The sequence below is a fragment of the Orycteropus afer genome, unplaced genomic scaffold, assembly GCF_000298275.1.
Source record: "Orycteropus afer afer isolate SDZICR_OR568_19922 unplaced genomic scaffold, OryAfe1.0 scaffold00018, whole genome shotgun sequence".
In the NCBI taxonomy this organism is placed as follows: Eukaryota; Metazoa; Chordata; class Mammalia; order Tubulidentata; family Orycteropodidae; genus Orycteropus; species Orycteropus afer.
The window spans coordinates 9,299,555-9,314,623 of NW_006921605.1; the positions used below are offsets into that span (position 1 = coordinate 9,299,555).

At 50.9% G+C, this 15,069-nt stretch overlaps 1 protein-coding gene across 1 annotated transcript; it reads left to right on the plus strand.

Moving 5' to 3' along the window:
- The first annotated feature begins 5,247 nt into the window (after nt 1–5,247).
- Nucleotides 5,248–15,024, plus strand: CPSF4L (cleavage and polyadenylation specific factor 4 like). Its single transcript, XM_007959681.2, has 5 exons — nt 5,248–5,350; nt 5,826–5,876; nt 8,382–8,534; nt 12,882–12,977; nt 14,927–15,024. Exons 1-5 carry the CDS (start codon nt 5,248–5,250, stop codon nt 15,022–15,024), a joined length of 501 nt encoding a protein of 166 aa, XP_007957872.1.
- Nucleotides 15,025–15,069: the final 45 nt, after the last annotated feature.

Sequence of the window (15,069 nt, forward strand, 5' to 3'; positions counted from 1 at the left end):
TCGGAAGGAAGATTGGGCAATCTACTTCCGTAGTGATACCACCTCGGAAACCCAAGAAAGGGTCACTATGAGTCGGATTTGACTCAACGGCAGTGAGTTTGGTTTGGTTCTTTTGGTTACTAACCTAAAGGTTGGTGGTACAAACTCACCCTGCAATGCCATGGAACTAAGGCCTGTCAATCTGCTTGTGTAAAGATTACAGCCACGAAAACCCTACGGAGCAGTTCTACTCTGTAACACACCGGCTGCCATGAGTCAGAATCCACAGGTTAGGGTTAATCGTGGACAGGTGCTGATCTCTTGGGAAGGACAACTCTAATCAACAACTCCCTGTCAGGCACCCACACCCACTTCACATTAATCCTCTCCCCCAAGGAGAAAGTGTTGGTAAGTCCATTTTACCATCTTGTTTGGGGTTCAGAGGGTGATTTCATGACTTGCCCAGAATTAGGAGGCCAGCAACTGCCAGAGCCAGGGGTAGAGCCCAGGCCTACCGGATGCCATGATCTGCACCCTCTCCATGAACCTACGATGCCTGAGGTAGGAGGGAGGAAAGTGTGGCCGCTCTGTCCCAGAAAAGCTCTGGCTGTCGCCCAAGGCCAGGGCCAAGGCCGGATGACCTCCCCAGGCCCGGGCAGCCAGAGAATTCCAGGGCTTCCCAGCCCTGCTTTCCAGAGCAACACATGGATAAAGAGAAAGGGGCAGGGTGATGATGATGACTCAGGGATTCTGCAGCCAGAGTTCAGGGAGAGCCTTTTAATGATGGTGATTAAAACAATTATCCCCCCATGTGTACTGTGATCTGAAGGCCCTCTTTGCAGCCGTGAATTAATTAATAAATACGAACACAAGGGCTCGGGTGAGTTCCGGGCGAGTCCCAGGGCACAGGCTGAGTGGATGGGGAGGTTCCAGAAGGGAGTTCACGGAGCTGGAACACTAGCCCTGCCCTGCTTCCTCCCCCAGGGCATAACCAGACCTTCTCTGGCCTGGGGTTCGCTTTCTGTTCATGCATAGGTTCTGGGACAAAGTGGGGATCCTGGCCCCATCTGGCATCTTCTGCCCGTGTCAGTGCAGGCAGTTGCTTTACCCCTTGCTTTCTTTATCTGTAGAATGGGTAGAAGCAATTGGGAAGGTGTAGTGAGGCTAGGAGACCTTGGATGAAATGTGAGGTGGGTTAATGGTCCTCCTTCAAGTCCCGGAGGAGATAATGCCCGATCACTTCAAGACCCAGGAACGAGTATAAACCAGTATCCCCCTGGCCAGATCGAGACAGGGGAGAGAGAGGACCTGGGAGTTGGGAGACCAGACTGGACTCCCAGCTCTGACGCTGTGAGACCCTGGCAGTCACTCAGTGTCTCTGTGTTTCTGTTTGCGCTTCTGTAAAATGGAGTGAGGTCTTCCAAATGGGAAGGTATTTTGAATCAACAAAAACCATGAATGCAAGATAGTATCATTCTTCGGCCAAACTAATACCGAGCTTTTGGGAGCAGGGACCTGATCCCAGCAACACTGGTTGCACACTGAGGCCGGCCAGGCCCATACAGGTGGGGCCAGATGAGGTGGAGAGAAGCCAGCTGGGTGCCACTAGACTTCAGCTGAGAGTCTCCTGCGGCTTTTCCCTCTGATGGCCCTTAATGAGCCCAGTGATTCACTGTGTGCCTCTCCGGTGCAACTTTTGTCCGTGGAATGCTGGGAAGCACCTCAGGCTGGACCCCTGTTGCCTGGTGCAAAAGATGAATGTTTTCAGCTGCTAACTGAAAGGTTGCAGGTTCGAATCCACCCAGAGGCACCTCAGAAGAAAGGCCTGGCAATCTGCTTCTGAAAAATCACTGAGAACCCTGGAGAGCACAGTTCTGCTCTGACATCCATGAGGTCCGCAGGAGTTGGGGTCTACTCAACAGCTACTGGTTTGGTGCTTTGGTTTTGAACTAGCCTCGTAGCCCCTGTCTTTGTCCTTCAGTCCATCCTCTGAGGTGCTGTGTGTTGCTGTTCTCTTCAGTGCCCTTCAATGGCGCTCCACTGCCTTTAGAACAAGAGGCCAACCCTCTGGACACGACCTGCAGGCTCCAGTTTCAGATGCCCGCTCACCTCTCCAGCCTTGTCTCCTCCACTTCCTTTTCTAACCCTGCACTTCCGCCACATCAAGCCTTTGACTACTCCCTCAACCTCCCGTGTTGTTTCTGCTCCTCTGCTGAACACTCTCCCCCGTCATCCTCGATCCTCCTCTGAGAAGCCCTTCTGGCCACCCCTCCCTGGGGTACCCCCAGCGCTTAGCACACCCTGTCTACCTGTTGTATAACTGTGTTGCCATCTGTCTATCTTCTCTAAAGGCAGTCCTTTGCCTCGCGGTTCCAGTCGATAGCACAGGGATGCTCGGTGAATGTTCACTGAAGGAAATCCTGACAACTGGATTTGAATTCAGTTGTTGCTGCCTTTCAAACTGTGTGCCCTTGGCCTCTCTGGGCCCTGATTTCCTCATCTGTCCTGCCTATCCTACCAGGTTGTCATGAGCCTTAAGGGCCTGTGTGGACAGAAGGGAGGTTCCTGGGTAGCACAGAAAGTTTGCACTTGACTACAAACTAAAGGTTGGCAGTTGGAGCCTACCTAGCGGTGTTCCACAGAAAGACCTGATGGATCTGCTCCTGTAGAGATTACAGCCAAGTGAACCCAATGGAAGGAGCTCTGGTGATGTAGTGCCTAAAGCATTTGACTGCTAACCAGAAGGCAGGTGGTTTAAACCCACTAGCTGCTCCTCCAAAGGAAGATGGGGCAATCTGCTTCCATAAAGATTTACCACCTCAGAAACCCAATGTGGTGACTATCAGTTGGAATCAACTGGATAACAGTGAGTTTGGTTTGGTTTTTTAAAACCCCACGAAGGCATTGAGGAAGTGGAAGACATAGAGAGGTGCATGGGAGGTACAGACAACAAAGATGAACCCTTTTGCATGTATAATATTGTGTTGTCAGTGACGGCAAGCATTGCTCTATGGGTGGACAGATGGGTGGACAGGCTGGACAATCAGGTACGTCTAGGCAGAGGGGAGTGTGCCCATGATCATGTATAGGGTTGGCATATGATGTTTCTATAAGCGTATTAGATGTGCTGTAAGAATGTCCAGGTATATAGTAGAACTGACAAGGGATAAGGTTGTGGTGACTTTTTGGCTACAGCCAGCCACCCTGAGGGAGCAAGTAGTTGGACCAAGGTCGCAGGGAACATCAAACTCTATTGACATAATATACTACACAAAAATAATGTTCTACATCCTACTTTGGTGAGTAGTGACTGGGGTCTTAAAAGCTTCCAAGCAGCCATCTAGATACAATGATGAGTCTCTCCTCGTCTAGAGCAAAGAATGAAGGACAGCAAAGATCCATGGCAACAACAAGTCTGAGGGACTAGTGGACCATGTGAACCTTAGCCTATATAACTCTGAGACCAGGAGAACTAGATGGTGCCCAGCTACCACTCAGCCACTCAGAGGGGGATTGGTGCAGGTGATACTGGATAGAGTGGGAGAACAATGTGGAACAAAACTCAATCTTTAAAAGAAAAAAAAAAAGACCAGGTTTGTTGGTCTGATAGAGCCTGGTGAGACCCCTGAGACTATGGCCCCTGAACCCACTCCTGTGGCTTCCATCCAAACTATGGACAGGCATATGGGCTGACCATTTATATCAGGTGGATACACACTCATGAGAGAACAGAAGGGGAGTGTTTGCACAGGGAGACAGCTTGTGGGGGAGGAGTGTATGGGAGGGAAGGACACAGGGAAGAGGTAACTATGGGAAGGAAGTGGGAAGAGAGCTGTTATATTGTGGGGACTTGCAGTCAATGTCATGAAACAAAATGTGTATGAACTTCTGTATGGAAAATGAATTTGCTCTGTAAATTTTCACCCAAATCACAATAAAATTAAAAAACAGAACAAAACCCCTATGGAACAGTTCTTTTCTATAACCCGAGGAATCACTATCAGTTGGAATCGACTTGACAGCAGTGGGTTTTTGGTTTTTTTTTTTTTTTTTTGGTAGATAGGTGGACATGCTTTGGGGTTCAGTGCATACATGAGAGCCAAAGAGAATCAAGGGCTGCCACCCCTACAAGGATCCCCGAGTTCAGGTCCTGCACCTTCCGGAAGCTTCTGGAAACACTTGGCTCCCTTCCTTGCCCCTCCCAGCCCTGCCTCGGCTCCTGTCTATCTTTCCAGCTCTGGCGTTCAAAAGAACAACAAACCTGGGTGCCTCGCCAGCAAGCTTGTTCCTGTTGGCCCGGCTGCAGGCCTGCCAGCCACTGCCCACCCCTCCCTGTTGTGTGGGAGCCCAGGATGCAGAGTATTTGGGTTCTGTGGGTATCGGCTCCAGTCAGAGGGAGCCCGCTCAGGGCTAGAGCCCAAGGAGGGGGAGCGCCTCTAGAAGTCTGTTCAGAGGTCCCAGGCCTGGGGGCAGGGGTAGGGCAATAATAATAAAACAATATTTGCATAGAGATTTCGTTTACAATGCACTTTCTCAGGGCAGGCTGGTCTGGAGACCTGGGTGGCCTGCAATTCGGGGTGGGGAGGTGGGCTGGCCTGAGGTTGGTTCCTTCCCAGCTGGCAACCGTGTAGGAGGGAGACAAAGAGCCATTCAGCCTGCTTCCGATTCCTCTGGGTCTCTGTCCTTTTCCCCCTCACTCCCATAAAGAGCTCACTAGGGGCTTGTCACTCAGGCCTGAACGGGGGTGTCTGCGGCTCCAAATGGGGTGGTAGGCTCCCTAGCACGTGCCTGCACTGCTGTCACCCACTAGTCCCCAAGCTCGGGGAGAATCCGAGCCGCCTTGCTGGGGGTGGTTTGTGCCCCTCCAGTGTGCTCACCTGGGCTGTATCTTCAGGTAGTGAGCATGGGTTTGGTAACACCTGTGCAGGTGCTGGTGTGGTAACTAACCCTCAGAGATAAGCAGTGTGTGGGTCTTTGCTAATGCCTCCACCCACCACCAGTGTGCACTGGGAGGACTTAGGGACACAGTGTAGGGGCGCGGGGACTCTGGGGTGTCTGGACCTGCATTGTGGGGTGTGTATGAGGCAGCTGCGCCCCACTCCTGTGTGACCTCAGCTAGAGAGCAGCCTGAGGGACCCAGAGACTGGCTGCCGGGGTGAAAAGGTGAGGAGGGTGGCGTTGCCCGGGCCCCTTAAGGCCTCTGATGAGCTGTATAGGGTCCACCTGCAGGGGCCTCTCAGCTTCTGCAGCCTGAGCTGGAGGGGAAAGATGCAGGAGCTCATCGCGGGCCTGGAGCGCTTCACCTTCACCTTCGAGAAGGATGTGGACGTGCAGAAGGGCGTGGGTCTCCTGCCTTTCCAGGGCATGGACAGTGAGTGGGCGCCTGGGCCAGCACCCTGTCCGCGGCCCAGCATCCTGCTGGGGTGGCCCCTCTCTCTGGCTCTCTGTTCTCCTCACCAGGGAGGCTGTGGAGGGGGGTTGGGCCCACTGCCTGGGAGTCTCAGTTAACCCTTCTCAGAGGCTCAGGCCTCACCTCTTATGTCTCTCCCTGGTCTCTGGGAGAGTGGGGCTGGCTTCTGTGTAGCCCCTTTTCCAGACTGGGAAAGCAGAGACCCCTAGAGAAGGTAAATGGAGAGAAGCTGGGCCAACCAGGCCAGGCTCCAGGGCAGTTTTGCCTCCATCCCCTCCTACTCCGCTGTTTGAGAGGTGAGGGGCTTAGGTGTTGAGGCTTGCAGGCTGGCTCAGATTTGAGTGCACAGGCCTGAGCCTTGAGGAGGTCCAGGGGAGACTTGCTGCATTGGGTGAAGGCCTCCGGGGAAGCTCCTTCTCTCTTCCTTCCCCTTCAGAGTCCAGCTCTGCTGTGTGCAACTTCTTCTCCCAAGGGCTCTGTGGGAAAGGTGAGTGAGCGGCTCGGGGCGGGCCTGGCTGGCAGAGCAGGGTCTGGCTCAGCAGGGACTCGCCTGGCCGAGGTGTGGCAGCTGCATCTGGGGAGGGAAAGGGACAGAGGAGGGGTGGGGGGTTTGGGCAGTGTGTGTGTGTAGGAGGCAAAGCAGAGGACCAGGAAGGGGCAGTCCTTCCTCCTGCCTTGCTGATGAGGCCAGAAGGCTTATGGGTTTGGCCTGTGAGTCCTCAGAGGCCCCAGCCAAGAGAGTGGGATCCCCCTGTCCCCCACTCTTGGCTTCTTAGTCTCTGTGGGACAAGACCAGTTGTGCCACCCATTCCCTGTAGTCATAGTCCTTGAAGTGCTGGCAACAGCACCCTCACTCCTCTCTCCTCGACTTTGGATTAAGCAATGCCCTCTCCCTAAACCCCTCTCCCCAAGTACAGCTTTCTGGAGAAACTGTTTTAAACACAAGGGTTCTGAACTTTTCTTTTCTTTCTTTCTCTTTTTTTTTTTTTTTTTGGCTCATGGAACACTTAGAGGTTCTCCACCCATAGAAATATACAGTTGCCCAAACAGCCTTGCCTGTAAATTTGGAGGTTCTCAGTCTCCCTGAGGCTTGGTCATAGATCCAGGTTAAGAGGCTGTTGATGTGAATGAGTTTAGGACCTGCTTTGACTCCAAATGATCCTGTTTCTGGAGCTGGGAGACCCTGGGGCCATGTTTGCTCACAGCCTGGTGATGAGGACAAGGGAGACGAACTGTCTAGAACAGCATGTCCTTCACTGTGGGTCAGGCTCTGTCTGGCCTCCAAGACTCCCCATCAGGTCCTGCCTCCTCAGCTCAGCCCACCCCATGTCTAAAGCCATGGTTCACAATGAGGCCTTCTTGCAGTGTGCTTGGACCATCCAAAGAATATACTGTGGTGTGGAAAGTCAGACCCAAGCAAGTGAATGGCTAAGGATATGGGGTGATGGGTACCATAGATTCCAACTCACAGCAACCCTAAAGGATAGTGTAGAACTGCTTCATAGGGTTTCCAAGGCTGTCATCTTTATGGGGATCCCCATTGGTGCCGTGGTTAAATGCTTAGTTGCCAACCGAAAAGTTGGTGCTTTGAACTCACAAGCTACTTATGGGAGAAAGATGTGGCAGTCTATTCCCATAAAAATGAAAGCCTAAGAAATCTTATGGGGCAGTTCTACTCTGTCCTAGAGGGTTGCTATGAGTCAGAATCGACTTGACGGCAACAGGTTAATCTCTGTGGAAGCTGACTGACATGTCTTTCTCCCATACAGTGGCAGTTGGGTTTGAACCGCTGACATTTTGGTTAGCAGCTGAGCGCTTAACTACTGCATAACTCCTGTCAAAGGCCTAGGGCAGGGAGTAGGGAGTATTGGAAAAGAACACCTTCCTAGGCCCCCTCAAATTCAATCAGAGAGGGTTGGCCACTGTATGGCCAGGCCTGCTGAGGAGCGTAGCATGGGGATGTCCTTCCTCCTGGTGGCAATGCCATTCTAATGAAGATAACATGTAATCCTGTGTAACATTGCCATGTAAGAGCCCTTCTAAATCATCACAGGATCGGCTCTTCATCATCAGGAAGCGTAGTGTTTTTGCAGACACGAATTCAATGAGACCATAATGAGAACTTGCTGGGTGTCGGATCTGGGCTGCCCTGGGGTTGGAGCTGCAGGACAAGCCTGGAGAAGGGTCATGTTGTGCAGAGTGCTGGGAGAAGGCTGCCTCTCCACTGAGGTTTGGTGGGCAGCTCACCAAGCAGAAGGGACAGGTGGGACGGGCTGATGGAGAACGGTTTGGACAAAGCTGTAGTGGAGGGAACAGCAGTCTCAGAACACAGCATGTCCTTCCTGCTGCCTCTGGCCCCAATTCTAGCCCCAACCTGGGGCTTGTGAGACAGTGGTGGTTCAGTGGTAGAATTCTCGCCTTCCAGGGGGAAGACCTGGGTTCCATTCCCAGCTCGTGCATCTCACACGCAGCCACCATCCATCAGTGGAGGCTTGCATGTTGCTATGACATAGAACATACGAGCTCTGGTAGCATAGTGCCTAAGGCACTTGACTGCTAACCAGAAGGCTGGTGGTTCAAACCCACCAGCCACTCCTCGGAAGGAAGGCTGGGCAATCTACTTCCATAGTGATACTGCCTCGGAAACCCAAGGAGGGGCCGCTATGAGTCAGGTCTGACTCCAGGGCATATGACAACAACATGACGTAGAACTAGTTTCAGTGTAGCTTCTAGACTGAGATGAACTAGGAAGAAAGCCCTGGTGATCTGTTTCCAAAAATCAGCCCATGAAGACCCTAGGGATCACACGACCATGCAAATGGCACAAGACGGGACTGTGTTTCGCTCCAACATGCGTGGGGTCACTATGAGTGGGGGGCCAACTCGACAGCAATGAACCACCACCACCGGGAGCTCAGGGGTGACCCCCACGCTCCTGGGAAGCCCCTCAAGGGGTGAGCGGGTCTCCAGCCAGGTGGTCTGCTGTCTCCAGGTAGGCGCTGCCCTTTCCGGCATGATGGTGGGGGGCAGACGGTGGTGTGCAAGCACTGGCTGCGGGGCCTGTGCAAGAAGGGTGACCAGTGCAAGTTCCTGCACCAGTACGACGTCACCAGGATGCCTGAGTGCTACTTCTACTCCAAGTTCGGTAAGGTCCCTGCCCCCAGGGAGCTGGAAACACGTTCCCAGGAGGTCCACGAGGCCAGTCTGAGCCCCAGTAGGCTGCTTCTCCAATCCCCCAGAAAAAGTGGGCCTGTGCTCTGTGAGGTCTCCTTCTGTAGCCCCGCAGGCTCAGGCTTCCCGGTTATGCCCCAGGAGAGGAGGGGCGGCTTAGAATCAAAGACTGAAAGCCTTCCCTCCTGACTAAACACACCCTGGACTGTCTGTCCAGACTTCAGCCCAATAGGCCATCTTTCAAACCCAGGGCTAGGCCGGTACTTCCTACACTTAGGCCTCCGCAAGCCACGCTCACCATGTGTTGGTACTGCGGTACCCACAGCCTCCCACATCGCTGTATGTTTTTCCAATGACTTGCTATTTTTAACTCTTATTTTAGAAGAAAATTTAACATTGCTTCCCTCAATGGAAAACGAAATCATTTGTTGGGAATGAAAGTAATGTTAATATAAAATCAGGAGGTGGAGAAGTGCCGCCCCTATGCTAGCTCGGTACCCCACTACTGGGCCGCTTTCCTCCCTTCTGGCCTCAAGTCCCTCTTTTGTCATTTAAGGGGCTATCTCAGGGTGGGGGGAACCACAGCCACTTTCCACCTCCTCTAAGAATGGAATCAAAGTCCTTAGGTGGTGTAATTGGTTAGCACACCTGTTGCTAACGGAAAGGTTGGAAGTTCCAGTCCCCTCGGTGTACCTTGGAAGAATGGAATCTGTGAGTGTGTTTCAGATCTCTTCCTTCCCAACAAAATTCTACAACTCATGCTTCTCAGAGCCTTAAGGATTCTCTAGTCCAGTGGTTCTCAAACTGAGGGGTGAAGAGTGACAGGAGAGAGCTGGCAAAATCCCCTGTTATGCCATTGATTTAGGACTTGCAACTTCACTACGTGGCAGGAGCTGCTGTTCCTCAGTGGTGGTTACAGCAGGTGGGAGGGTCCTGGGTACGGGGGGGTGGGGAGTGGGGTAGGGGTGGAGGCAGGCCGACCAAGGCAAAGCATCCTAAGTCAGCAAGTGTACCCCTCAGGTCACAATTCTGTTTCTGGCTGCCTCCTCAGAGGTGGGGGCCCTGGCAATTCACGGCCTGCCCACATGTTGCCCTTTAAAGAAAGGACAATGTTTACCCAGAGCCCGGCTCCCCTTGGTCATGGCTTAAAACTCTGCTGTGTCTTTATTCCTGTAAGGAACCTTGGCTGGGTTTCCTTTGGAGATTGGGTACCATGCTGGGATGGAAAGAGGAACAGGACCAAGCCCCCTTCTGTTCTCAGATTACTCAGATTAGCACCAACACATGATTACAACACATATTCCATGTTTCTGTTCTTAGAACAAATGGATCTCTCTTCCTTATATATCCAAGTATCCTCCCCATTGGAGTCCCAGGTTGGGGCAAAGGGTTAAGGTGCTTGGCTGCTCACCAAAAGGTTGGTGGTTCTAGTCCACCATGAAGTGGCTTGGAAGAAAGGTCTGGCAATCTGTTTTGAAAAATCAGCCAAAGAAAACTCTTTGGAGGACGGTTTTACTCTGATACACATGGGGTCGCCATGAGTCAGTCAACTCCACAGCAACTGGTATTAGTGGGTATCACTCTTATTGGCAATAAATTGCCTTTTTTTTTTTTTTTTTTACTTTTTTAAAAAATTATTGCTGGGGTGTGGGTATGGGAAAGGGTAGTTAAAGGGACCTAGAAAGTCCAAGGTATTTGGTGCTATTCCTGGCATGTGTTATCAAAAGAGGTGTCTCTGGGAGACAAGGTCTGGTGGGTGAGGGGTTGGTGCCACCTGTTGGCCAGCAGAGGAATGCCAACATGTGCATCTCCATCTACCAAACGCTGACTTAGCCCCAGTGGGTGGTGTCCTATGATTTCCTAAGAAGGCTGAAGAAGCCCAGAGTTAGCACTCCATCAAGCGCTGTACCCCAGTGATGTGCAAGCCAGCCTTCTAACAGTGTGAGGACGCCCAGTGAAAACAGACATGCCACCTCCCCTTTCTGAGTGCTGCTGCCTTCATCTGTGGAAGGAGAGGGCTGCAAGGCAGGGGGTTTCAGACTCTGAGAAGGCAGTGGGACTCTCCTTCAGGTGTGGCTTGCCTGAAGAAGCCGGGGTGTAAGTCTCCTGGGAGCGCAGCTTGAAAAGCACCTGAGGGGCTCCCTTGTGAAGGCCTTTTCAGCACTACAAAGTGCTGCATTATCGAATTGTAAGGAGGATGAAGTTGGGAACAGTCACAAATTCTCTGCTGGGAAGAGGGGAGAAGTGGCCTGAATCTTTCCCTATGTACTTTTTAGAGCCCTGGGTCCCTAACTTTGAGGAATCTGAGAACTCTTTTTTTTTAATGCATTTAATTGAAATATAATTTATGTACAATGAAATACACAAAAACTAAAGCTCTGGTAGCTTAGTGCCTAAGGCACTTGACTGCTAACCAGAAGGCTGGCGGTTCAAACCCACCAACCACTCCTCAGAAGGAAGACAGGGCAATCTACTTCCATAGTGATACTGCCTCGGAAACCCAAGGAGGGATCGCTATGAGTCGGTTCCGATTCAATGGCACACAACAACAACAAACAAACAACAAAAGTGACATGGGTCAATGCATTTTTTTTTTTTTTTTGGAATTCTTTCCCCTCCCACTCCTGGCAACCAACAAAGAAAGTTTCCCTCCATATATAAACCTTTCCTTGACCCTCCACAACATCCCCTCCCCTCCCCTCCCACTCCTGGCAACCAACAAAGAAAGTTTCCCTCCATATATAAACCTTTCCTTGACCCTCCACAACAATGAACTAATACTATATTTGAACTTCTGTGATTGACTTATATCTCTCAGAATAATATCCTCCAAGTTCATCCATATCATGTGGTGTTTTGCAGACTCTACATTATTCTTTAATGCTGCATAGCATTCCATTATGTGTATGTACCATAGTTTGGTCATCCACTCTTCCACTGATGGGCACGTAGGTTGTCTCCATATTTTTGCTATTGTAAATAGTGCTGCAATGAACATGAGTGTGCACATATCTGTTCCTATCCTGGCTCTCACCTCTCCAGAATATATACCTAGTAATGGGATTGCTGGGTCAAATGGTATCTCCAATTCCAGCTTTCTAAGGAATCACCATATTGATTTCCACAGTAGTTGGATCACTTCACAGTCCCACCAGCAGTGCATGAGAGTCCCAATCTCTCCACGTTCTCGCCAGCATTTGTTATTTTCTGTCTTGTTGAACCTTGCCATCATTGCTGGGATGAGATGGTATTTCATTGTTGTTTTGATTTGCATCTCTCTGGTGGCCAATGATTGTGAGCATCTCTTCATGTATTAGCTGGCCACCTGAATATCCTCCTTGGTAAAGTGTCTATTCATGTCTTCTGCCCATTTTTCAATTGGATTGTTAATTTAAGGAATCTAAGGACTCTTGCAACCCCTCCTAAGAAGGCTGTGCCCATAGGGCTGGCTCCTCCTTGGCTACAAGCTCAACAGGAGTCTTGGTCAGATCCACAGACAGACTACAGCACAGGCTTTGGGTCACTACCAGTGTCCCTCTGTGTAGCAGCTGTTTTCACGCCCATGGCAAATTTGAAGTAAAAACCTCCTGTTCCCGGTATTTTCACCAAGCAGAACTGCTCCCCTAGGCTCCAGAAGTGGTGGAGGTTCTGTAGAAGAGATGATGAGAGGGCTTTCGGGAGCTCACAGCCACGTCTGCGCTCAGTGTCTTCTCGGCACTCGAGCTGCCAGCTCCTGGTCACTCCTGGTCTCTCTGTCAGCCTCTCCCTGCCTTCTGCTCCAGTCTCTTCTGGACATCCGGGGATGCTCCAGCTCTTCCAGATGTGTTTGTTCATACCTGTGCCCGGCTTAGCACATTATTATCAAGATTCACTCTTCTTCCGTTGCAGGAAAGGTCATGGTGAGGTTGCTCTTTTCAAAAAGCTGTGGAAAGACGACAGGAAAAGCAGGTAGCTTACACATGAGGGCTGCTCCAGTCTGGAGAGGTGGGAGGTGCCACAAAGATGAGCCTCTCACGTCTCTGAACTCTCCACTGAAGACTGGTTGGAGCAGCATTGTTGTTGGTGATATGTAGTAACCCTGCGGAAGCCAGAACCTGTATAAGGCAGAAGCCTGTCCAAGAACTCAGTAACTCAAACAAGGGGGGATTCTGAATAGACAGCAATAGAAAGGTGGTAAGACTACCTGTTGAAGGCAGAAAACTTGCAGACCCAGAAGAGCAAGGCTGTCAAGTTCCAGCTCTTACAGGCTTCGTTGTAGCTTTTACCCCCCTCCACACACACACATGAGCCCACTATGTAAAAAGGATGGTGTCATTTTCAGGTGAATGCAACAACAAGGAGTGTTCCTTCCTTCATGTGAAGCCAGCATCCAAGGCCCGGGACTGTCCTTGGTATAATCAAGGTTTCTGCAAGGATGGTGAGGACTGGAGGGGTGCAATGGGATGTGGTGATCAGGTTGGAGGAAGTCTTCCTGATGAGGGTCTGTAGGGGTCTTCCCCCAGAGCTGAAACTCCACTGACAGCCTTTTAGAAGGACCCCCAGGCTCATGCCCCAATGGAAAAGCATGCTGGGGTACAATGCAGGGCAGGCTGGGTTCTGCTGGACAGGCTTCCATGGGTTCGAATTCTAGCTCAGCGCAGATTGGCTGTGTGATCTTGAACAAATGACCCCACTGCTGTGGGCCTGTTTCCTCTCGTAGGAAGCACCTCCCTCAGGGATGACACATAGGACCCCTGGCAAGCCTTGGCAGTCTGCCCAGCTGTAAACACACTCAGCTCATTTTCACTCCTTTGACTCCTCTGTGGAGGTACTGAGTTCTGACTCACAGCGCCCCTAGAAGCGCCTCTACAGGACAGAGTATAAATACTCCAGAGTGTTTCCAAGGCTGTAAATCTTTATAGAAGCAGACTGCCTCATCTTCCTCCTGTGGAGCAGCTGGTGGGTTCAAGCCACCAACCTTTTGGTTAGCAGCTCAGTGCTTTAACCACCGTACCAGCTGAACTTCTCCATAGAGACTACAGCCTTGGAAACCCCATGGGGTAGTTCTACTTTGCTCTATAGAGTCATTGTGAGTCAGAATTGACTCGACAGCAACAGGTTTATTTTTTGGTACACCTTTGTGGCTTAGTGCCTAAGGCATTTGACTGCTAACCAGAAAGCTGGTGGTTCAAACCCACCAGCCACTCCTTGGAAGGAAGACTGGGTCATCTACTTCCATAGAGATACCACCTCAGAAACCCAAGAAGGGGTCTCTATGAGTCAAATTGACTCCATGGCAGTGAGTTTTGTTTTGGTTCTCTGTTATACCTGGGAGCTGTTGAGTTGGTTCTGATTCATAGTGACCCTGTAAGACAGAGAACCATCTCACAGGGTTTCCTAGGCTGTAATCTACACAGGAGCAGACATCTAGGTCTTTCTCCCATGAAGCTGATGGGTGGGTTTGAACTTCTAACCCTTTGGTTAGCATCTGAGTGCCACCAGGGTTCCTTCTAGAGGTAAAGAAGGCAAACCATGGTCCACACTGATGTAAGTCCTCCAAGACATGCAGCATGTTAGCGTATTTCTGACCTGCCTACATCAGAACTTGCCAGTTGATACCTGGCCTGACACATCTTGCAATTCTTTTTCCTATCTGAGTCATGTGGCTAGACATGGTGCTGCAGGGCAGGATAGAAAGAGCAGGAAGGTGAGTCCATTTGAAGCCAATGGGTTTTTTTTTTTTTTATTGAGTGGGTAGGGAGTCCTTGGGCAGTACAAATGGCAGGTTGGTGGCTTGAATCTACCCAGAGGCACCTTGGAAGAAAGACCTGATCTACTTACGAAAGATCACCAAAACCAAACTCAAAGCTGTCAAGTCAATTCTGACTCATAGCAACCCCCATTGGGTTTCCAAGGGTTTGAACCACTGCCCTTTTGGTTAGCAACCAAATGCCTTAACCACTATATCATTAGAATGCCTTTGAAAAGATCACAGCCATTGTAAACTCCTTGAAGAGCTGTTCTACTCTGACACAGGTGGGGTTGCCATGAGTCAGAATCAACTTGACAGCTACTGATTTTTTATTTTTTAATTAAGTGGTGGCCTATAAGGTCTGGTGACACAGTAGTTAAGTGCTTGGTTACTAACCAAAAGGTCAACAGTCTGAACCCACCAGCTGCTCTGCGGAGAAAAGAGGTGGCAGTCTGCTTCTGTAAACATGACAGCCTTAGAAACCCTATGGGGAAGTTCTACTCTATCCTACAGGGTCAGTGTTGAGTTGGAGTCAAGTCAACGACAGCAGGTAAGGGGCCATACCCTTCCCAGTGGACTTTCCTGTGAGTTTCTCCTCATCCAGACTCGCTGGTTGTTTCCTCTTGGCCTAGCAGGTCCCCTGTGCAGATACCGTCATGTCCACCGAGTGATGTGCATCAACTACTTAGCTGGCTTCTGCCCCGAGGGACCCAAGTGCCAATTTGCACAGTAAGTATGATCCTTGGACTGCCACCTCCCATGGAATGCTGGGCCCACC

Excerpts from the sequence above, each read along its gene's own strand:
- CPSF4L (XM_007959681.2), top strand. The coding sequence starts at position 5,248 with ATGCAGGAGCTCATCGCGGGCCTGGAGCGCTTCACCTTCACCTTCGAG. Across the intron at positions 5,877-8,381 it reads CCAAGGGCTCTGTGGGAAAG|GTAGGCGCTGCCCTTTCCGG; the intron begins GTGAGTGAGCGG and ends TGCTGTCTCCAG. Across the intron at positions 8,535-12,881 it reads CTACTTCTACTCCAAGTTCG|GTGAATGCAACAACAAGGAG; the intron begins GTAAGGTCCCTG and ends TGTCATTTTCAG.